The 26,374-nt window shown below is 31.1% G+C and overlaps 1 protein-coding gene across 1 annotated transcript in view; it reads left to right on the top strand.

Moving 5' to 3' along the window:
- Positions 1-25,759, top strand: part of LOC143076884 (von Willebrand factor D and EGF domain-containing protein-like) — a 38,094-nt gene extending 12,335 nt beyond the window's left edge. The window contains exons 10-20 of the mRNA XM_076252771.1: positions 3,153-3,341; positions 7,985-8,178; positions 8,570-8,852; positions 11,100-11,246; positions 11,624-11,912; positions 16,428-16,618; positions 17,391-17,645; positions 19,338-19,978; positions 21,150-21,249; positions 21,714-21,831; positions 23,061-25,759. Of these exons, the coding sequence (XP_076108886.1) occupies positions 3,153-3,341; positions 7,985-8,178; positions 8,570-8,852; positions 11,100-11,246; positions 11,624-11,912; positions 16,428-16,618; positions 17,391-17,645; positions 19,338-19,978; positions 21,150-21,192 (2,232 nt within the window). The 3' untranslated portion in view covers positions 21,193-21,249; positions 21,714-21,831; positions 23,061-25,759. The remainder of the gene's footprint in view (positions 1-3,152; positions 3,342-7,984; positions 8,179-8,569; positions 8,853-11,099; positions 11,247-11,623; positions 11,913-16,427; positions 16,619-17,390; positions 17,646-19,337; positions 19,979-21,149; positions 21,250-21,713; positions 21,832-23,060) is intronic.
- Positions 25,760-26,374: the final 615 nt, after the last annotated feature.

Here is a 26,374-nt window from a genome sequence, read left to right as displayed (position 1 = left end):
CCCAGCCGAGTGTATCTAGTCGGATTACAATCGTGCCTTTGTCGTGACAGATTCTGCTGTATCGGATCGAATTCCTAACAATGTTCTGTGTATTCGAGACGGTGTCCTGTGGAACGGGAATGATCTGGAGAAATTTTTCATTGCTGTTTTTCTGCCAATTGAGTCCAGATTGCATCCATATCTTGTCGATTGCGAACCGTTTTTGCCGAAACCGTTTCGAAATAGTCCCGTTATTTAATTCTAAATTCGTCAATGATACCCACGTCAGAGTCCCGACAATTACAGAATACAATACGACTGAGACCAGACAAAGCCGTTTGCAATGCGATAGAGCGGACCGTGATAGGATTACGTTCCGACAGTACAGTACTACCTGTGACTTTATCTTATTAATGGTGGCCATAAAAAATATGTTCACCATGGTGGCCCTATATGTCCATCATCATACCCCCTGTTGCTTTTTTAATACACAAGGTATTACTCAAAAACTAGTCAAGGATAAAGGGAAATCTTGAATGCATTGAAGTGTTAAAATTATATAACTTACAGGTCAGGTGTCTCAGGTAAAATATACATGTATGTGTTTTCAAATTCAATAACTGTGATTATGACAAGAAATTCAAAAATAAAATGAAATAATAAAACTAGTTGAACAAATAGCTTAATAAAAAGATAATTGTCTCCTGACTGTGAGTTTTGATATTATACATTACCTTTTAAATAATTTTTGATCAATTTAAGTTATTTTTTATATAAAGTCTATTTTTTGGAAGTGAAGAATAAATGAATTTAATTTTCAAATATACTTCAAACATTTACAATGCCTGCCTTTTTCTATTGACATGATTGACAAGGTGTTTCTCAAATTAATTTTCTAAAATCAAAATGGTTTATTTTTGTAGATCTTAACTTAACATATATGATTAAGATTGTCTTTAGGACTTACGCTAAATAAAATTTTGGCAATTCATTATTTCTTTATTAAATAACATATTTATAAGTATTAGAAATATTCATTACAGCAAAATTTGATTATATTTTTATTGTCATATGATATTTTAAACATGATCCATGTTTTAGAGGTTAAGCATTTCTTTTACTTTTTGTTCTTGGGTTAGAGACATTATAATGAGAAGGTAAATAATTTTCAAATGGATTATCTCAAAGTTGTTTTGTTAATTTTACAATCAAGGAATAGGTGTTCTTCATTGACCTACAAGAGGCACAGTTTACACATTCTATCCTTTCTAGGAATTTTATATTGTCCACTATTTTCTATTTCTAAATTATGACCAAAAATTCTCTACCTTAATTGACACAATCAAGTTTACAGTTTGTATCATAAGTTATTATTTTTAGATTTTTCTTAAAATTCATTTTTTATTAAGGACTTTACAAGTCTTAATTCATTCAAGTCCTTGCAATTATTAACTTTATCTAAAAGGCCTAGGTTGATTGAAATATTCTTTGTAAATGTATACCAAGAATATGTATCATGCCAGTCCAGCACTATCGACAATATAATACACTGAACATTTTGAAAGAAATTAACCAAACTGAAGATAACATATTTAATAAGTTTCAAGACAATTTCTTTAAATAATTTCTTTTCATAAGATTCACTTGATTCAGATATATAAGAACATTTTTCATAATGATTATCATTTTTAATGAACATTTATCAAAATTTGATGATAACTAGGTGGACATTTGGAAAATAAGTCTTTTCGGCGATTGTTTGTGCACAACTCTTGTTTTGAGATTTGAAGAAAATTTAGAAAAAAGAAATTAGTTTTTTCCTAAACCATGTAATGGTACTTGTAGTTTTCCTGAATAATTTTAGATGTTATCAAAATCTATTGTAAACGGATTGATATTGATCATCTTATTTTGTTAAGAAACAAAATTGTTTAATTACTTTCATTTTTTTTTATTTAAAATATCACTTGCATGATTATAAGTTATTATTAATAGTAATAACTCATTTAATAATGTTAACAAACAATTGAATACAATGTACATCATGTACATTTATATAAACCTTTTACTTAAAAAACAATTATTTAAAGTCTGTGGATTTCAAATGCTAGTCAATAACTTTAGCTTTGACTTTTTGCCATTTTTACTCAAGATTCTTACTGAGAAGAAATTAAAAGAATAAGAAACAAAACAGTAAGAAACAAAACATACAAAAATGAAAAAAAACAATTAAAAATAAAAAATTTAAATAAAATTAAAGACAAAAAAATAATAATAAATTAACAGACTAAAACAATATTTTATTCTACATTTTCAAAAAAAGGTGAAATGTCAATTTTAAAAGAAACCCAAGTTACCTGTACAGGTAAATTTTAATGAAACATACCAGCTGAAAACTTCAACCCTGAATGATTTTAACAGGTAACATAATTAGATAAAAAATCTGCCTATGATTTATGACCCCAATAAATGGCCAACATCTCAAGATTGAATACCCCAATAAATGTTCACCATTAGATGTTGACCATGCAAGAGGGTGGACATAACTAAGAGGAAGTCACAGGTTGTACTGTAGCTGATCATCCCGAGTATGCCGACAGTTTTCGAACGGATAACTTCCTTCAGCGTCGGTTCACTGTCTTTTCACTATTTGATCTCTTTCGGATTACATTCGGTAGAATCGGGACGCAGTCGTGACAGACTCGGTCGAATTTTACCTGGCAAAAGATACAAATCGGATTAGAAGCGGATTTAGAACGGGATTATCGGGATAAATTCGTTTGGAAACTGTTAAATATCGACGCTTCCTGAACAATATCTGATTGTTGTCGTGATTAAAATTTTTTTTTTTACAAATTTTAATGAAAGTTCAAATTTCCATCCACGATTCATAGGATCTTGATCAGAATTTTAATCAATTGTTATCGGGAATGGTCCTGTCAAGGACGGCAGTAAAAATCGTGAATGTGTGACCCTAGCTTAACTGACTAATTAAAACTACAATACACTACATAGTGCAAACAGGGCATTGTTGACTACTCGATATCTTGTCGACAGTTTTCCTTTATAAAATGTCACTTTTTATATTTACTCCTTGAAGGAGACATTCTATGATAATTCAATTTTCATTTGACATTATATTCAATTTGAAAATGTTATATGAACTTCTTCAGGTACACTCAATACAAAGGTGGGAGAATAATAACAAATGGGCATCAAATTGTGCAGTAATATTTCGGGCTGCAACAGATATGTTTGTGATATACGGTTGCAATACGCCTACAAGATGGATTGCAAGAAGACTTAACTGTGAAAGCGAACAACAGTATCTTGAAGTTTTTGAACGTGGTTCAAACTATGAGGTAAAATTATCTGTATGATACGATACAGCCAGTCTGTAAGTGTAGTAACAATACCGTGTGTATGTGTCTTTTTTTGTTACACACACTCTTATATGTTCTATTATATATTCCTTAATATTACATATGGTATAGCATACTATTGTTTTCATTGGATATGACGATCACGTGTTTTTTTAAGTTATTTGCGTATCCGAAGCCTTTTTTCTATTTTTACGTAGATTGACGCTGTTTCTATTTATGTGTATGTTGGTGGTCAATATAAAAAAAGATATGTTGCTAAATTTAGATTGATGACGTCATGACTTTACAGATAAAAACCATGGCAGAAGTACCATAGCAGACGATAAGAAATTTGCAATTTATCTGAAGGAGATATAAAGAATTTTATGTTAAATGCAGACGCTAACGTTACAAGCTATAAGTTGTTCAAAGAATACTGATATTTTCAAAAACGTGTTATTTATAATGCAAAATACAATGTAAAAATACACAGAGAACATTGAATGTCATTTTCATGATACATTATTAACATATGTAATATAAAAATTAAGAACTTTCATTCAGTCAATTCGTTAAATATGGATCTATTATATTATATTGACACTCGGACTTCGTCCTCGGTCAATATAATTTGAACAAATCTATATATAACGTATTGACTTCGTCAGAAGTCCATAATTGATAATAAGTATAGCTTAAAAACAATACGAAATCATATCATGTTAACACATTGTTAAAAAAGGAATGTGTTTATTACCGATGCAAAGAAAATGCCATCTTCAATGAATTGACAGAATAACAGTATCGTAACTAGATCCCTTCTAAATATGTCTGTTTAAAAGGTTTTCTTAGGTTTTGATGTAATTATATAGGACACAATCAGTCATTTCATCTCTCAGCTAATTCAATCGGTTGGCATCGAGTGTGACGGATGAAGGTTATTCAAGAAAAGCTACACGCTGCGTATGCATCTGTAAAGATACATTATCGTCTTAATTAGATAATTATATGAAGATGTGGTATGAGTGCCAATGGGACAATTATCCATCCAAGTAACAATGTATAACGTCATTTTAAAATAAGTTATCGATGAACCAAGCTATTACATCTCCATCACAAATTACATACAAAATATTATTAAATAACTGTTAACATGGCTAAGGAGGCTCCAGGTATTAATATTTCAGCAAATCAATTACACTTTTTATTTCCATTACAGTTTTTATTTATTACACTATTAGTTGTAACGTTATGATATGATACAAACATCAAGTAAGAAAATCCATTAGTTTTGGCCCCAGATGATTTTTAAAATGTTAATGTCATTGAAAAATCTCCAAATGGTGGAAAAATGCCATTACTTTGCATTAAAATTAATTTATCTTTTTTAACTCATCGGTGAGCTATATTTTGTATGCCCCATTAATGAGCATTGTGTGTTCTGATCTGTGCCTCCGTTCTTCCGTCCGTCCGTTCGTTCGTTCGTTCGTCCGTTCATCCGTTAGTCGCGCTTCAGGTTAGGTAGTTTTTGATAAAGTTGAAGTCCAATCAACTTTAAACTTAGTATACATGTTCCCTATGATATGATATTTTCTAATTTAATGCCAAATTAAAAATCCTTCCCCCCATTTTCACTGTCCACTAAACATATAAAAGGATACATCCTAGTACTGGGGACACATTCTTGTTTAATCATTTATTTTTCTTCAAATAAGCTGTACTTAAAGCAAACAATTGTAAATTTAAAGCGATTTCTGTAATTTAGAATTTTTTTTCCATACTACGTTTGATTCTTCTATAGTTCAACATTTTCTTAACAACAATATATGTTTCTTTCGAAGGCAAATTGTGAGCCTAAATGAACGGTGACCACATTCTTTTTTTTTTTAATTCTTCTATTAAGTATATGATAAAGTTAGTTTTAAGAAGAAAAAAATCCTTTATTTTACATGTTTAAAAAAAATGGATTCATACCTCGAGCCTCCTTTAAATGCAAGATTGTGATTGGATAATACAATGGGAATTATTTTCGCTATTTAATGACTTATACTAAAAAAAAACCTTCACAGAGACAGCACTTGATCAATTGTACGTTTTATTTAAGACGTTATAGTTTATAACTTTGATTTAAAATTATTACTCCTCGAACAAATATTGTCAAACTTACATGAAACGCACGTTTGGCGTATTAAATTATAAGCTTGGTACCTTTGATAACTATTAACGTGTCGAAATGTACTATTGTATTTTTATTTGTGTTTTTCTCTGTCCTGGATGTTCTTGAATTTATTTGCACATGTACTGTAGTCCTGTCCTGTAATGTTGTCATTTTAGTGTTATATTTAACATTGTCATGAAAGTGCGAGGTTTGGCTAGCAACAAAACCAGGTTCAACCACTTTTCTTAAAATGTCATGTACCTGTGTGACATTGTCGTTTTTTTTTTTATTCTTTAGTGTTTGTGTTGTTTCGTTGTTTTCCTCTGATAATGAATGTGTGTCTGTTGTTTTGTTGTTTTTCTCTTATAGTTGATGTTTTTCTGTTGTTTTGTTGTTTAAATCTTGTTGTTGATGTGTTTATCTCGGTTTTAGTTTATAACCCATATTTTTCTTTCGATCGTATTAGGACTTTCGAACAACGGTATACTATATAGATTTAGCTACCCTTGCCTTTATTTTTTCCTATACTCTGGTTTAAATCTCTTTTATTATACTTCACGTTAAAATGCAATATTTTGATTGACTACTGCTAGGGTGTTAATTTACTCTATCACATGGCTGAGCGGTTGACAATTTTATTTGAATATCACCATCTGGTCCAGATTAATCACAAATCTCCAATTTAAAGAATAATGAATTGAATTTACATCAAGTTATGAAAGACAATGCTTGAGTTCTGTTGATTCCTCAAATATCCGTAACTTTGTTGTGTACGTGACACCATAGAAAAGACTTTTGAATAAAAATCATCTGTAAAAAACAATAATAATAGTACATTCAGTATAATAAATTAAATTTTGCCGCAGTTGATAATGTTTTCTCGGGGTACCAATCTGCTCTATCACCCTCTCAGCTATGTGTTATTTATATACTATCACCTTCTTATCTAACTCAAGATGTAAGAAGCGAGGGTGATGTGTGAAGGTTACTCAAGACAACCAATACGTTTCTTATGCATAAGAAAATATATATATATTCATATTTTTGTTGACAAATAACTTCAAAAAAAAATTAATATCTGCACACCTTTAACTACTGTTGCCTTTATTTATAAGTGTTTCTTGGTTTTTTTAAGATTAAAATCGTATGTGTGTTGATGAAACAACTCTCCATCCAAGTCACAATTTGTCAAAAGTAAAGCATTAAAGGTCAGGGTATGGCCTTCCAGATGATAAAGAGCCAAACAAATAACTAAGATAGATCAATTAAAACAGAAAAACTAACGCTTTAATCTTAAAAAAAACAAGAAACACTTATAAATAAAGGCAACAGTAGTATACTGCTGTTCAAAACTCATAAATCCATGGACAAAAGAACAAAATCAGGGTAACAAACTATAACCGAGGGAAACGCATTAAATATAAGAGGAGAACAACGACATAACACTTAAATGTAACACACACAAAAACGGATAGACAAGTACCGTAACACGTCTTATCGCAATGTGAATTTACACTCAAAAATAAGAGAAAACAAACGACACAACGTTAAAATGTAATACACTCATAAACGAACTATAATATAAGAATGGCCATATTTCTGACTTGGTACAGGGCATTTTTAAAGGAACAATGGTGGGTTGAACCTGTTTTTTTGGCATGTCAAACCTCGCACTTTTATGGCCATGTGAAATATAACATCAAAATGACAACACAACACCACAGGACTACAATATAAATAAATTGGAGAACACATTTGACAAAGAATCACGCGAACAACAGCCAACAAAAGGCAATAAGTACAATTTTTTAATACGCCAGAAGTGCATTTTGTCCACCCAAGACCTACTAGTGACGCCCAGATACAGAAGTTTGAAAGCCGAAACAAGTACAAAGTTGAACAGCATCGAGGACCAAAAGATGTAAAAAGTTGTGCCAAAAACGACAAGGGTTTTCTGTTAGTTACCAGAACATCCCTATTATTTAGAATAATTTATACTTTTGCAAACAGTAAATTTTATAAAATGACTATACAAAAGATGTACATGATGAAACTGAAGTATTAACTAATTACAGGAAACAACTGAAATACATTACATAACCAGACATAAACCACACCAACTAACAACAGGCTCTGGACTTAGGACAGATGCAAACAAATGCATCGGTTGTAAATGTTTCAACAGGCACAAACCTTCACCATAATCTGAATGTAACATCAGTTTATTGCATTGTACGTTTACAATGTTTTATAAATTGTAAATAAACTAAGGTGAGGTTTCAACTCCCTTATGGAAAGTTGACCTTACATGTAGATTGTTTTTTCTATGTTTGTACTATCCTTGTCATTCAAGTATTCGGCTCTGAACGTTCCTGATGAAAAAAAAATCAATAAATCTATTCGGATTCATGTAGTTTAAAACCTGGTGTTCAAATATATATATTTTTTTTAATAACGATTTGTGATGTGTTATTGTTTTTCAAAGGTGATAATGCCAACTGGGACACGTATAAAAGTATATGTAAAACCATCTTGGTTAAATATCCACGTTGTCATTTCTCCAAGTGACTGGGAACAAGTAGAAGGTTTATGTGGAACGTATAATGGCAATAGTGGCGATGATTTTTCAAATAGAAAAGGAAATACTGTGAGCAAAACAGAAATGATTAGAAGTTGGGAGTAAGTATTTCATACTTTTAATGAGCTATTTCAATTTTAGCTATATATTCATAGATATGATATGTCTTTCCTTTTTCTCAACAATCTGGACGTTACCAGTTTTCCATAAAAAGAGCTGTTCAGAATAAGACAATAAGACAGGACCAGTTTTGGGTCATTATTTACCTTTAGTATATATTTATACATATATAGCATATAAACATTTATATAATGCCAAATTCAGTCTGTGAACAACTTATGATTCATTTTGTCATGTGAGTTGCATATGTAAGGTATTCTTCAATATACAATTGTTTTATCGTGGTGTGATCTTCTGCCCTTTTTCAGATATGCATTGGATTTCTTTTTATTTTGGTGTTTGATTGATTTTGTTTTTGTTTGCAATGATTAGAGTTCCTGGACCTCAAAGCCTTTTCATCGCAAGAAGCAGAACAGAGAAACTGAAGACAGAAGTGTTGTACTGCTCATGTTACAACAGGTCTCTCATATCTGATTTACAACCCGAAATGAAAGAAACAGCAGACTGTACATGGAAGGAAAGCCTACCACTGTGCAAACCTATGAACTGGAAGGACAATAAATGTCGTAACTACGGCAGAACGAAGCGAGAAATAGCAGATGATTTTGAATTTGATATACCGATTGATGTGGTGATATACGAAAAAGGCCCACAGGTAACAACATTCTTAGGAACAATTCACATTTAGTACCATAATTGCTACATGTAATGACATTGTTATAAAAGATCCTATTTTTGTTTGTCAAGATCCTTGATATTTCTATAGCAGTCACGAAAAAAATAATAATCTTTTCTGACATATCAGTTCCATACAATTTGTAAATATATCCCTTCCTTAACCCATTTCAATATGTCCTTTAAATTATGCCGCTATTGACTTTAAAGGAGCAGATATGATAGAGTAGATGGTAAGCTTCTTATGGATGTGCACATGTACATGCATAAGGTTAGGTCGAGGAATATTTAAAAGATGTTCGAACTTCTTGGGTTTTTTCTGCGAAAGAGGGAAAAATATTTTGCCAGATGATTTTCATTTTCATTTTAATTTAAGACTTCAGTGGCTCATAAAAGGTCAATTACCACAAGTTAAGCAGGTTCTAGGGTTTTTTTTCGATTTGAGACAAAAAAAAATACAATTGCATATATAAGAAAAAATATACGAGTCTAAATTGAAAACTACGTTCAAACCTCGGATTGCGACGAATAAAAACCGCAATTTGTATACGTTGTATAAGGGTCTAAATACAGCACAAACAACATATTCCACAAGACCAAAAATGCGAAAAAGTATATATTAACAAAACGCATAAATGTTGTTTTTTTTTTTTTTTTTTTTTTTTTTTAAATATTTGGGATAACAGATATCCTTCATCAGTACGATAGTGATGTTAAATGAATCATATCAATCTTCTTTGATTAAACTATAACAATCTTGAAATTTGTACAATAAAAAAGTCAAACCAAAAATCAGTTAAGACGCTTGCACCATTCTGAAATTTTTTTAAACAAGACATAGGTTATATGTCTAATAAAAGATACTTTAAATAAATGCTTCAAATAAAAATAATAACGTGCGATATGAAGTAGCACAATTCAAAAACTTTAACGGTGATGACAGTTATTTGTTACAAGAACGATAGCGTCAATAAAAATTCCAAATAAACAGCACTAACGATCTAAATTTGTAAATATTTCAAATTTGACAACTGTAGAGTAGTTAAAACAGAGGTTGAGTATTTACTATTTAAAATTTGACAACTTACCACACATAATCCGCGAAGATAGGAAAGAAATCGAAAAAAACATGTGAGAGTCAATCATTCAATGTTTTCTCTTGCACGATTTAATTCAAAAGGACAATAAATGTGCAGACAAATAATTTGAGTGAATGAAATACAAACATCCTTATAACAAAAAAGTAAAATCACAAAAAAACGAACTTAGAGAAAAATCAATTCGGAAAGTCCATAATCACATTGCAAAATCAAATAACAAAACGCATCAAAAACGAATGGACAAGAACTGTCATATTCCTGACTTGGTACAGGCATTTTCAAATGTAGAAACTGGTGGATTAAACCTGGTTTTATAGCGCTAAACCTCTCATTTTGATGACAGTCTCATCAAATTCCGTTATATTTACATTGATGCGTTAACTAAACAGACACAATATATAAAATAGTCAAAATACGGGTACATCAGTCATCATCGTATAACAATTTTAAAAGGAACCATTTAACAGAACACAAAAACATCTATCTACAAACACATTCATTGATTTGTGTTTCTGACGTCAGAAAATTTTATACGTCACATAGATTTGTCGTTCAATGTGCATACAAACAATTTTAAAATTTACCTAGGCATACTGGGTTAAAAAATAGGCATTGTAGCATACTACACCGGTGTCTTCGTCTTCATCTTCTTATGTCTGTTTTTTTCATCATGTTTTACACATATACTGTAATTCTGATATAATAATTATGTTCCATTTAGATATCTTGTTCAGATGTTGTTGTTTTTTTTTATCTATATGTGATGCTTTACAAGAACATGTGAAAATCAAAATAAACCCTTTTAACATGCTAAACTAATCAAATGTTTTAAAACGTTTCAAGTTTCGTGATAATCTATAGGCTACATTATTTCACGAGTAATGTTTCAATTTGATTTCATAGGAAATACAATAGGGCGGGTATATACATTGTCAGCATGAAAGTCAGAATTCGCTCATAAAACACACATCAATCTTATTTGATAAAGACTGATATACAGCAATTTGCAGTTAAACTGAACCCACACAAAACATATGTACCCAGTATTGGTCAGAATACTAGTTGCCATTTATAGACCAAAGATATTTTAATTCACAATGTATCAATAGAAGTTTTTTTTCTCTTAGAATTTCGAATGGAAGAATGGTTGGACAGAGCAGAAGGCAGTCAATGCTTGTGAATCATACTTTACGAAGTCAAAAATGTTTAGATTGTGCAGCAAAATAATTAAGTCTAGTGGTGTCGATAAGACGACATGTGTAGCCGATATAAAGGTTGGTATTATACGTTTTGAAATCCTGTAGGTGTGTATCACTCATAGTTTAACTCGCAATGTGTTGAATAATGATATTTTCGATCATAATATAAAAAAGATGCATTATCAATTTTCCGAATTGTTAATAGTATGTTATTGCAATAAATACCGATAAATCACACAAACATATGAGGGTCAATTATTAAAATGTTCCCGTTTGCACAATTAAATTCAAAAGAACAAGAATTGTGCAGGAAAATAATTTGAATGTATTAAATTACTATCAATATTTTAACAATTTTCCATCGGTGTTTTCTTCGAATTCTTATGTCTGTTTTTCCATAATATTGTACACATACACTGTAATTCTGATAAAATGATATATGTTTGATTTAGATATCTGGTTCAGATGTTTTTTTATCAGCATCTTTAGATTCAATGACATCATCTTGTTTAAATGAAATTACTATGAATACAACTTTTTGGAAACCAAAACCAAAGCTACAAACAACTACGACACACAGCATTCAGCTAGACAGAAAAACACAATCTACCACTAGATCAACAACAACAAATAATTTAGATATCGCTGAAGAGCAAGACATTTCTATTCTGGATATAGCAGAAACAGTTTTCAACAATGATTGTCCGAACGATTGTTCTCAATCAGGAATATGTCAGCAAGGTATATTAATGCATGTTTTACTCCAAACACAAAATAAACCAGAAATCAAATATGGTACCAACTCATGTAAATTAAAGCACGCTCTTCAAACAACAGCAGAAAATATACACACATCGGAGACACGAATGCTTGTTGAAAACAATACATGTTCAACCTTATTAATTTAGCAGTGTAAACAAATATATTTACTTATTTGTCCGACAGAAACACAAACACACACACACACATACTATTACCTTTGCATTATTCACTTCAACAAAACTTGCCTGTCTTACTATCATGAATCATTTTGTCACTACTCAAGTTTTTCGTCGTCTTCAGTTTGTACGTCAATATTAACATGATCAATAGCTGCTGTAGAGTGCAGTTCCTTCTAACACAAACGATGCAAACGGCGCAGAACGCACATGTTTTGATCATTTGCTCGTAACATACGTTTGCAAAGTTTACATAAACAGTTTGTCGTTCATCGTTTGTTAGAACAAACGCTACATTTGTTTCTAAAATCAACCTGATCGACCGATGTATTAAAAAGTCTGTTTACCAACAACATGAGCATTGATTGTTGAAAGTTCATACAGGGTCAGTACAAACTTATTAAACGATGTATTTGTTTCTTCTTTTGTAGCGTTTATAAAACAACAACAAATGCCACATAACGTTCACAAAATTTTGGTTAGAATAAAATGCAAGCCTTAATTAGAAAAAAAAACAACAAATCATTTCGATCGTCTGGAGTGCTTCGATCCCAAAAAATTGCCGTCTTTATCTTTTTAGACCAGAAATGCTCATTGGGCTTGATTTTAAAATGACTGAACGTGCCTCTCAACGTCACTATATTGTAAACGAAAACGACAATTGAAGCCATGGTATACAGTATCGTAACTATGTCCCTTCTTAATAAGTCTATTTAAGGTTTTATAGCTTATCTGGTGAAGACTGACATTTTTGTGCTTTATAAAGAATATTTCCATAACATATTGGATGTGAAATACCTGAACGTATAAGAAGTCTGCATGTTGAGCTATATTTACGAATTATGTCCTTCTACCGATGATAAAATTAAGTAAATGTTTTGACTACATTGTAGTTTGTGATATCGAAAACCCTGGTGTAATAATTTTTCAGTAATACATACATTTCTCTCGTTGAAATCTAAAACATTGTTACATACAAGAGCGAATCGTACACGTTGAGATTTATAAACACCGTAAGATGGTGACAAGGGAGTGTCACCATCTAAAAATGGATAATTAACGATAGGAAATGAGAAATCATCTCTTTTATCATACATTTTAGTATTAAGCTTTCCGTTAATGATAAATATATATATATATATATATATATATATATATATATATATATATATATATATATATATATATATATATATATACAAACAAGTCTAAACAAGTGACAAACCATACAATATACATGTCCACTGGATCTAAGAGTGATATAGATACAAGGTTAATGCAAATATTTATATAAGTCTGAAAATTACACCAAACAGTGTTAGAGTTAGATTTTATACTGACAAATTTTTGTCCGTCCCTCAGCGGGATTCGAACTCACACCTTTATACACTACAGCACCATTCGCTTAGCCTCATGTCCAGCGCTCTAGACCACTCGACCACATCCGCTATATAAAAAAATATAACTTCAATAGTCGTAGTGTTACCTTGTCACGGAAGGTGAATCTAGAGATAGATTTGTAGAGTTAGATTGCTGACATATAATAAATACATTGTGTATGAAAATAATAATATAACATCTACACACGCTTAAAAACACGTGTCTCATGTCTATCTCTAGATTCACCTTCCGTGACAAGGTAACACTACGACTATTGAAGTTATATTTTTTTATATAGCGGATGTGGTCGAGTGGTCTAGAGCGCTGGACATGAGGCTAAGCGAATGGTGCTGTAGTGTATAAAGGTGTGAGTTCGAATCCCGCTGAGGGACGGACAAAAATTTGTCAGTATAAAATCTAACTCTAACACTGTTTGGTGTAATTTTCAGACTTATATATATATATATATATATATATATCAATATCGAGGAAAGGACCGTGGTCATTGTTAGTATTAGCTTTTTTAAAGTAAGTTCAACAGGATAAATTTCTTTAGTTTACATACTGAAGTCGTCATTATTGAGAGACCAAATTATCATCCAAATATCTAAAAGTATTATTAAATTTGTGTATCAGATGTTGTTTCGATGGGTCTTTGCTGATTTTTGTCATAAATTGTAACTCGTAGCAATACAAAAACAGGTCCACAATAAGTGGTGCACAGTTAGTCCCCATTGGATTTCCGATAATCTGACGATATACGGAATTGTTACTAAAAAATGCCTTAAAAGAGTTTAAACATATATATTCACATTCTGACTTTTTAAATGCTCATCTAATTAGGTGTTTGATTTTTTCTTAATGAGAATGTCAGGCAATGTGGTATAGGGTAGAAACATCAAAACTTTGAACAGTTTCAAAATCACCAATATAAGCATGCAATTTATCAAGTAATTCCAACGAGTTTTTACCACTCCAAAAGTAATTAATTCCACTATTTTCGAAGGCCTGATTTGGACAACTTATTATCAGATTTTTGATTGTACCAAGTGTACTGGTAAGACGAATAGATAACTAAGTAGTGGAACAATGGCTTGAAGACGAAATAAATCTATATTTGTAAGGTGTTTTGTGTAGTTTAGGAAGCCAATACATAGTTGGGACTTTCATTGCTGAATTAAAAAAAGAGTCCAAAGATTTTTTGTCAGCTTTTTCCAGTTTTATCCATTTCAAACAGTAAGTACAGAGTGAGTCGTGGATGATATAACGACACTCATTCTAATTAATAATTGACGGGGGACGATATTTAGGTCCTTTACTGAGGAATGATTTTAAATCTCGGTCTTGAATGATGTTAAGATCTCCTGTTATAACATGGTAAATGGGTCCATAAATGTATTCGGAATTACTGCAATTATATGAAGTAGGTGTATTTTCACATCTTTACACAATTGGCTTTAATTACATACAAATTCCCGGGTAGATTTCTTGTAAATATAACAAATAAGAGGGAGCTCAGTATTATCAAATTATCTAGGAATTTGTTCTTAAACAGAATGGTCGTTAAAAATACCAGCAACATTTACAAAATCAAAACCTGTATTGAAATACTTTATTTTAATAAAATGTTTTTTTTATGATCTTCAGGACGATCCATTTTAGGAAACAGTTTATATTAACAATCTGCCATTATAATTTGAACGATGTCAATGCGATTTGAGGATATTCAATGCTCTTCAACTTTGTACTTGTTTGGCTTTATAAATAGTTTGATTTTAGCGTCACTGATGAGTTTTATGTATACGAAACGCGCGTCTGGCGTACTAAATTATATTCCTGGTACCTTTGATAACTATCATACTTAGGACTTCTATTTGAAATTGTGTTGCAATCCTGTTAAATTTTATTTAACTTATTAATCGGTAATAAACAGAGCTTTGTTAACAGATAATGTCTGCCGTTGTTTTTTGAAATAGAAATTAGGTCCGAAATATTGGTATGATTGGTCCGAAATTTTCTTTGATTGCGATTTTTTCTATGACCATAAGAACGGTTTTTGTGAACAGTTTTAGAAACAATATCCAAAATGTTAACAGAATCGGTTCTTGGTATATTGCCAAGTCCCATGATATTATCATTAAGACCGAGAGGGTAGACTTTTTGTAATTTTTTAATCCAATTTAATTCAATTATTTTCCGTGATCGTACACACTTTGAATGAGATTCACCAGGCTGCTTATTAACTACTTTCAAAGGTTGACCTGCTTAATATCAAATAGGATAATTGTGCTTCTTAAGGAGTTGATAAATGATACTTTTGAATTTATTGGGTCTTTTTAAACGATATAGATGTTCTTGAGGGCGTTTAGATAAATACCGTCCAGTTTCACCTACGTACTGAATACCGCATCCCGGTTTGTTTCATGTCAGTAAATAAATAAGTTTGTTTTTCAAGTTATATTAGTTTCAAATTTTAAAGAAAATGTGCGACCATTAAATGTGGACCTTACCGTATTGTTGGTGGAACGACGGGGACATCTAAGTCATTTTTTGGCATGACACTTATCGATAGAAGGGTAACTACTATTTTTATTGTTAAAAGTATTAGCGATGGTCGTATTTTTAGATAAGCGATTTTGAAGATTGAGACGTGTAGATACCCTTTGACTTATCTACTTATCTACTTATAACGCGTCATTTAGGTGTTTTACAAGTGCTGGTCGGCTAGGAGTCGGTTTAAATTGTTTGGGTAGTATTAAAAGTCTTCTTCAGGGCGGCTATCTTGTGAACTAGCAAGGAAGAGTAAGTCAGGTCTAATCTGAAGTAGGATAACTATTTTATATTATATAAACCATTCTTGTTCATGAAAATAAAAAATCAGACGTTCCAATTATTTTGTAAATTTGTTAAAGTATGTTTGCTACAAAATTATTTTTAGGGACTTGTGAATGTGATAATGGATTCGAAGGTGAAGATTGTTCAGTTGATCGCCGGAAAGAACCTGAACTATTCGGGTTGATTGAGGAATCATTCTGTGATTTATCGAAAAGGCCATGCGCTTTCATATCAGTGTTTGGAAATGGTTTTTATGCATCAGGAAATGTAAAATGCCGCATAATGGAGGCACAGGTAGATATTATATACCACATTTTAACAGCAGAAGTCATTTAGTAAATAAATAAATCTAAAAAATACACTTTCTTCATTAGAGATGTACTGCAAAAGTTTTATAAATTTAACAGTGTCAACAACTGAAAGTGGTTGGTTTATATTATGAAAAACTTAGTAAAATTGCTAATTGAACCTACGGTCGTCCAACCTCCTTGTATTTTAATGCCTAATATCCCTTGTCCCATCATTTTAGCTAGCTCACTTATATATATATAACAACAATCCAGACGTCTGTTTCGTACTTGTGACATCAACAGATGAGAATTACATGTACCAACATATTTGCTTTGCGTAAGCAAAATGACGTGTGCCGCAAGAGAAGCAAGAACTGCATACCGCTTCATAAACAGTTTATGATGGGGTTTGTTGACGTATTATGTTAACCATCACGTTTTCGGTTTTTCTTCTGCTACTGAGTTTAGAATTTCATTTGTCATTTTCCCCTTTTTTTAAAGACTGTTTAAAATTATCGTATGACGTATCAAAATACTGGTCCGTTTCTGTGTGTGTTACATTTCAGTGTTGTGTCGTTGTTCTCTTCTTATATTTAATGCGTTTCCCTCGGTTTTAGTTTGTTACCCCGATTTTGTTTTTTTTCCATGGATTTATGAGTTTTGAACAGCGGTATACTACTGTTGCCTTTATTTATAAACTGACGCCGCACAGAATAATATTTACCAAGATACGGCCCTCTCAATTTATTTTGACACATACTGTATTAATATTGCAGATTGTACTACATGAGGTTAAATCAGACACCCTAAATGTAACAACTGACGGATCGTTGATAACTTTCGCTGAAGTAAAATGTCCACTAGAACAAATGGATCACAGTAAATCACAAAACTTTCCTGTGCTAGATGCGTACTTGGTGTCGGTCTCCTTTGATGATATCAAATACTCGAAGGGTTCTCCAATAATAGTATATGACTCAACGTGCACGACCTGCAAGGACGTAAATGGCACCGTGGACTGTAGAATGAGGGTAAATACTTTTATCATATACTGGTATAAAACATTACTTAAATTTCACAGTTTAATAAAATTTGAAATATCAAAAGGCTATGGAAGGATTAATATTATGTTTATTAATCAGATTCCCAAGAATTTTCTAGGACAGCTGACACTCGAATCTTTATTGACTGCTTCCGGAATGTTATCATATTCATTTTTGTTAATGTCTGTGCCGTTTTTCACATGCAACTTCGTGCATTTCTGGAAATGTGTTTGTATACATGGCAGACAACATGGCAAGTGATTTATGATTTTTTCAAAAAAAGGTTTAGGAGCAAGAATGCATTGAGATTAAACATGTTATAAAAGACAAATACATTCTGTAATTCAACTCTTGACAGCCCAAACAATTTTAGGCCTAACTGAGATGCCAGATATGGTTAATGGCAAACATAAAAGAAAATCTATGCACATGTTTTCGATTGCAATCATCACAGGAATGACGACAAAACTTTTTTTAAACTAAGAACATGATAATTGTTGGGACCAGATAAATACAATCGCTTGTTAAATCAGTAACAACTATTAAAGTTAAGAAATGTGTCTTTCAAATTGATATTCTGTTAATTAGAATCTACAAGTTCAAAGAAAGACAACATGCTGATAGTTCTTGTCTTGTATTCTGCTGATGTAATGACAAAAAGATCATCGACCCTCGTTTCCGAAATCAGCTATCGATTACAATGTACCTAGGACCAACAAAGAGTCTGATATGAAAAATGCCATGCAATTATTTATACATATAAATCCCATTATTTAACTGTGCATAACAGGCTATTCAATTGTTGTAGATCTTTTGTCGCGTTATGTATTGATATGCACTTCTTTGTATGTAAAGTGTAAATGTTTTTTATGATACATGAATATGAAATAAAATCTAGCGCTATTTAACAATCCACACCAGTTGTAACCTGCAATTGTCTTTTTTCAACACTGAAATCAATTTACTTAGGAAATAACGGATCACAAAGAACATCTATAAATTAGAAATTGTAATTATAATGCAGAATCTTTAAGAGGCTTTCCAGGTAAATATCAGACAAATCCTATGATATGGGTGTCACAACATAATTTGTTTCCCACTGAATATTTGGTTCCAATGCAATGTTTACATCATACGATCATACAAAGAATATAAATGTCAAAGATATTTTTAAATCAACAGTGGATGGCCCAGAAAACGATTTTAAAGTTCATTGACAACGCAACAAAATTTTGTACAAAATGGAAAGTTATCTCCCCTTTTCAATGAATTTTCGTTGCTTTTTATGTATTTTTGTTTTTTTTTTATTTGTTGCAGTTAAAAAAAAAACATCATTTAACTTTGAGAAAGAATGAATGTGTGATATGAAATAGATGAACAAATTTTGAAAACAAAATATTTCATGTGCCATCCACTGCCTGGGTTTTCCATGGACACCCTCTGAAATATTACCTTAAAAAAATAAACCGGTTGATTTATAACTACCAAAATTAGTATCATCGGATCGCTTGTTTAACTTGGCAGTCAAATTTCCGTCCATTTTTTCATTTTATTTATAAGACAGGGTTACTTAACTAAATATAAATTTATCTACAAAATGTATATTAAATATTATATTTTCAATGTATATTAAACATTAATTTTACATATATTTGCCAACAATAAGTTTAACGTTTATAGGAAGATGTATGCGTTGTTGAGAGAAAATGCTACCACCAAGAACATAATATGTGCAAACCGTCAACGACGTTTTCACCCCGTAAGCAGACTATCAGTTCAACAAAACTGTACGAAAACAGTATGCAGACTACCAGTTCAGAAATACTGCACGAAACCAGTGAGCAGACTACCAGTTCAAATATAATGTATGAGACTAGTGAGCAGACTACCAGTTCAGAAAAAAAGTTTAAATCCAGTGAGACAACTACCAGTTTAGACATACTGTACGAACCAAGTGAGCAGACAACCAGTTCAGAAAAACTGTATGAAACCAGTGAGCAGACTACCAATTCAGAAAAACTGTACGAAACCGTCGAGCAGACTAACACTCAAGAAATACTATACGAACCCAGGAAGCAGACTACCAGTTCAGAAAAACTGTACCAAACCAGTGAGCAGACTACCAGTTCAGAAAAAACGTTCAAAATCAGTGAGACAACCACCAGTTTAGACACACTGCACGAAACAAGTAAGCAGACAACCAGTTCAGAAAAACTGTACGAACACAGTAAGCAGACTATCAGTCCAGAAATCTTTTATTTGGGTGCTGTTCTTGGAGGACTTGGAATCGTTGTTGTTCCCACGCTCCTGTTAATTAGAAAGTAATATGTCCTGTATAAATTTACAAATAAAGTGCACGAAAATGTCTTAAGCCAATCATACCATAACAACTGTTTGATGAACAGTTTTCTCAATATAGTTCGACATAAATGTACTATTGCGTATTACTTGTGTAGGTTACAACATGCTTAAAACACAAACAAAAATATTTCTGCATACACTCTTTTTGAAAACATCTTCAGTAGAAATTGATAATTTATGAAATGTTAGGGTGATAAGTTATTACATAAAGGGTAGTGGATATTTTTTTTCATAAATCTCATTATACCTTATTGAAAATTTTAACGTTTGTTAGTTAGATATAGCAAATACCGATAGCTTATCCCGGTCTCGTTTAATATGAAACTGTACATTCAAATCTAGTCAGTAAATGTTAGTATTGTAAGTTCTGCAATATGCATTACAAATGTATTATTATCTATCCATTATTTCAATAGTATTTTATTTGTATTTTTTTTTAATACGATGAATATTGAATATATTTCAATAAGTATTATTCCTAAATGCATTTAGTTTTTTTACTTTATGTATAATGTCTTTCATAGTATTGGAATATTCCATGGCATGTACATAAATTCATCATAGATACCAGAATTACAATTTTGTGTTTTGTGTTTCCACCTGACGCAAAAATCGATGTTTAACTGTCTTAATCCTCTTTCAATCATGAACTCATTCATCTGCCTATTTAATATTATTGAGTAGTGATTGGATCATCAATGACTGTCTTGAATTTGAACATCATATACATTTTGATTATGGTATTTTGATAAACAATAATAAAGCTGCGAGTAGTCTTGTATTATTGTATTAGCTTTTCTTCATGTGAATTTTTTTAAGTCTGTGTAAATTTCTAGCTCTTTTGCTTAATGCAAGTGATCATGTCAGCATGTATGCTTTTTTTTTGCGTGGAAGTTTGGACATTAATGAGATAATTATCCACAAAGCAGTTTATAATTCAATCTTATCCTGACCATAAAAAGTAAAGATAAACAAACTAGCAAAATGAGGTAAATGATTCTTACCATGCACATTATACGCATAGGTATATAAAAAGACAACAACAACATAACACAAAAAAAAAGAGACATGCATATTGCTTTATAGATCCTGTCAAAACTTAAAATATTCACAGTATATTTTAATATGTAGATGGAGACATGTTGGTACATACAGACTTTCAAGTAGCATGTAATCTTTATTTTGATAAGAAGATACAGTTGCTGATGTAAAACATAACAAGTTATAAAAGGTAGTTTTAAATAAAAGTTTGTGATTTAAAGTATGCGGTATCAACAATTCAGTAAAATAAAAGATAAACAATTGGAAAGGCCAACACAAGACGTCTAACAACGCATGGTCTTTTGAATTATAGGGTATGGGTCTTCTTGATCATTTGAAAGGTTTTTATTAGTTTTTTTAAATCTTTTAAAGGCGTATTTATGTGAACTTCAATTTTACCCCCTTACTTAGAGAATGGATAACGCATGTTTTGTTTGTGCTGAGTTACTCAAAGGAAAAGATTTTCATCATTGAGTAGTAAAACAGAGGTAAATCATTTGATTGACTGATTCGATCCACACAATATCATTCTTATACAGGTAAAAACGATGAATAGCATATAGTTTTAATTTAGAATATGAAATTATACAAACTTTAAAAAAATCCAAATGAACGAGTTTGTTTCTAATTTTATCTATATTTATGTTTATATAGCTTATATGACCAACGAAGGTCTCTAAAGGTCATTTCGATAGTAAAGAAAAAGACGTTTAGACTAATATACACACAAAAACGAAGTAACATATTCTCACTCTCAAGCCCTGTAAACATGGTAAATATATTATGTTAGAATTTTTATGATATGGATAAATGTTTTACAGAGTTATAAATAAAATGAGAGAATTTAATTCAAATCGGTAAACATGAACTTGACATCCATTGCATTTTTAAAGCATGCTTCTAGGACTTGAACTTTGCCTCTAAGTATTATAATGGATTCACATTCTATTCTACATACTATATATGCAACTAATGCCAGTTTGTTTCGTGTCTCTTTCATTACGAATCATCTACTTCACGTACTACGTTAATCTTATTCGTCACTTTATATGCATTTTTCATTATTTACTTTATTCCATAATAGTACATTTCTCTATTTTTTATACCATACATTTGAATATTAAATTGACGCTCATGTTTCTTATTAAAAAGTGTTTTCGATGCGAATAGTTTATCTTAAATGCAATTTTTTAGGGTTTCCATATTTTGAATTTACTGTGTTGACTCTGTGTGCCTAATCTTTAGCTCGTTATGATCATGTCGTCGTTTTTTCCACTTCAGTATTTGTAGTGCCTTGATCCCATCTTGCTAGTACAACTTCTGTTATGACCTCAGTAATTAATTGTATAACGTATTTTTTCACAGATTCTAGCCTTGTTGTAAATATTGTTACCTTTAAATAATTGCCCATGACAACATACTCCAGATCGGCAGTAGCTTCAAAAGTCCCCATATTAACGAGTACATACAACAAATCCTTATGTAAACGGTCACATCTCGCGTAAATCATGTAATTATATACAAGTATTGTAATTTACACAATATTTGAATTAATGCAGAAGTAATGATTAAGATATTAACAGATTGCATTTTTATTTCTGGGCAAATTACCTTTTCGTTGTGGACATACTACTTTTCATCGTAAGCTTATAATTTTCGTGGGTGCGGCAAACAAAACAGATGAACTCCTCTTATCTGGTCAAGGATATATGTTGGTACTAAGTATCTATAATGAGTTGTGAAATAAATCAAAAAGAAAAACAATAAGATACAGTGCATGCGAAAAACAAATAATTTTGTCTTACAAACTGTGTTTAAAGTTAAAGATTTGGAGGAACAGAATGAGTCTACAATCTTAACGATACGCACTATTGTTTTTAATAATATTTACCTAAATTAAACATTCAACTTAGATTTATTTATATACTGGTATTGTAAATTTGTGTTATCTATTTATGTCTCTTTCTGTATTTTAACAAAATGTTCTTTATTTGTTTTTAGGATGTGAAATCAAGTACAGATATTCCTCGGGAATGCTTCGCTTCAATTACGGATTTTGAATTATTATATTAATTATAACATTTTGACTTTGTGTATGTGTTGATCATTGTTTATTGTTTCCAGTAATTCAAAGGCGACATAATATATATCAGTTAAGGTGGCTCGGGCCTATTCGAATTTTCTATCAGAAATGCCGTATTTTTTGTTATTTTATTCTTTACAGAAACATGAGAAAGTGAATCAAATTGGTCGACAAAAATAGGAGGTCATGGACCATTTAAGCTCACAATTTTACTTTTAAACAGGTATGTAAAAGGGACCATTTTTCAATGAAATGATAGGGAAAAAAGAGGTGTTGACATATTTTTATCGGAATATCAAAAAAACGTTCTATGACACTTGGTCCAAAACTGTAATATAAAAAGCTGAAATATAGCTTCAAAGAATGAGCAAATAAAAAACATATGTCACCGATAAGGGAAAAAAACCATTTTTCCTTAACACCCAAATTTTAGCGAGAAAATGGTTAAAATGGGTAAAATATCATTTTGACTCTTTAACAAATATGAACAATAACGAAAATATTCTATTAGTTACATAACTACAATAATTTAACATTTCCAATCAATCAAAATATTTAAAAAAAAATTAAATCGAATTTACGACAAATAATTTTGTAAATCATACGTGAAACTATGCGCCGTCGAAAAGTTCCGAGCCACCTTAAGAGGCCATTCAAATTGGACAACTTGTGTTTTATATGCATTACTGTGATGTTAAAAGTGCAGACAGTATATTAACTTCTAAAAAGGAACCATATGTTAAATGTATTTTTATCAAAAATGTTTGTAAATATTTGTTGTAATACCAACATTGATTTACATTGCATGAATTAAGTTATATCATGTCCAGTACTATAGAAAACATTTCACATAGCATTGCATTGCATATAAGAAAATAACTGTCACTTGAAGTTAACAAATCTCATTTCTCCCCTTATTTAATCTGTGTACAAGGTTTAGTAACCATGTAACCTCAAGTTTACAAAATATTCTATAGAAACCTATAATAAAAAAAAAACAATGGTGCTTTGAAATACCCAAGACACATGTTTATAAAAGAGAAATGTTTTACTGCAATAAAAGTAAGATTATTAACCTACAACTGTCAATTTCAATGGACTATTTAGTGTCGACCTATTTCCATGATATCTAAAGCGTTACAGGTTTGCTTATTTTAAAAGTGTTTGTACAGTTTAATTATACATAAAAATTTCATTTTGCAATTCTTTGTGTTTCATGAATTTAAATATTTTCGATGTTTGACAACAATCTTATGATATATAACTGTGTGCTAGTCTTTTCATGAAGATCTTTTTCATTAAACTAAACATTCTTCTAGAATATCAAATGATAAATCGAATTACACAAAACTACTTAATTTCTTAGTCACCGATGTATACGTTCTACATAGGTAAATGTTTTTGGTAAAACTTTTTTAGAATGTATATTTATATCAGAAAATGGTAACATGCGTGTCTACGACTGAATAGCCTGTCTATTTTGGCCTCATTGTATTCGTCGTAAGAAGTAATAAGTAATACAGTATATAACCAGCACATTCAAAACGTTATTAAATGTTAAATTGCTTAACGATCTTTATATATAGGTTAAAAATATATAAAATAATACGGGGTATGACTGCCAATGAGGCAACTATCCACAAACGACCAAAATGACACAATCATAAACAACTATAGGTCATCGTATGGCCTTCAACAATGAGCAAAGTCCATACCGCATAGTCAGATATAAAAGGCCCCGATAAGACAATGTAAAACAATTCAAACGAGAAAACTAACGGCCTTATTTTTGTAAAAAAGTTTTTTACATTCTTCTTTTCACTCATACAAATCCATACATTGTTATTATCATTATCATTATCATTTTAATTATTATTTTACTTTTTATTTGTACATCATCGAATGGCATGTTTATGGACCTCCGCTTTGTTAATTAATTTTTAAAATTGGTGTCTTTGATAAACTTTTTATACATGCTTATATCAATATCTATAATTTATGTACTATTATGTGTTTTCAAATCTACTGTGAGTTAAAAAATTGGTGCTACATGTTTTGATTATTTGTACTGACTTCAATATCAAACATTGTAAAAACCGAAGTTCTACTTTAGATAACAAGAAGGTAGCTATAAAATTTGAATATTCTGATATGTCAAATTGTTTGTTAATCATTCGACATTTCAGAGTATGTGATTTGCATAATTTTGAAGCTGTACCGTGATCAATAATTGCTTACAACCGTTTGATTTGTGAAGAGATTATTAATAAAGAATCAAACAATAGTTATCGAAGGTACCTGGAATATAATTTAATACGCCAGACGCGCGTTTTGCTACACACAACTCATCAGTGAAGCTCAGATCAAAATAGTATTACGCCAAACAAGTACAAAGTTGAAGAGCATTTATGATCCAAAATTTGAAAAAAAACTATGCCACATACGTCTAAAGTTATCTGTTCCTGAGATAAACCAAAATCCTGTTTTGTCATGAAGAACAGGACATTTATAAACATAACCATACAATTGATATTTACCTGAACACCGAAGTGCTGACTACTGGGCTGGTGAAACCCGCTTAAACGAAACGTCAACCAGCAGTGGCATCGACCCAGAGATGTAAATAGTTATCAAAGGAACCAGGATTATGAATTAGAACGACAGACACGCATTTTGTCTACATACAACTTATAATTTTCTGATTTGTTCATTTATCAACTTTTACTGTAGTACTTCTTGCTTGTTAACCTAATGTTTTTTTATACAAAAACTTATACTTTTTGTACGTGTTTTGTTCTTTATTTTTTTTTTAATACAGACCACCTCGTTTCATAATCCACGAAATCAAACTTAAGAATACATTATTAAATAGCCAGTCCAGAAATCTAAGTGCGTTTTGCGTACACATCGTTTTACAATTGGTTCGTCTTCATCAAACAAGATAAAAGAAAATAAGGAATTTTGAGGTTAGGTTAATGGGATTGATTATAACAGTGATGGTCAGTTTTGCAGTTTGGCATAAATGTTCAAATACAATTTGCATACTACCAACATGTCACCGATCTGGTATTATTGATTATTTGTCCATTTCACTGAAATTGCGAAGAAGGAACTACCACTGGTTATATTGCTGACACATGAACTGATGACAAACTGCCAATCTCTAAAAATGCAAAATCCCACAAAAAGACAAAAACAATATACACAAACACACATTGCAAACTATAAAATG

This window comes from Mytilus galloprovincialis, chromosome 5 (genome assembly GCF_965363235.1).
Source record: "Mytilus galloprovincialis chromosome 5, xbMytGall1.hap1.1, whole genome shotgun sequence".
Classification (NCBI taxonomy): Eukaryota; Metazoa; Mollusca; class Bivalvia; order Mytilida; family Mytilidae; genus Mytilus; species Mytilus galloprovincialis.
This window is presented reverse-complemented; position numbering and strand designations above follow the sequence as displayed.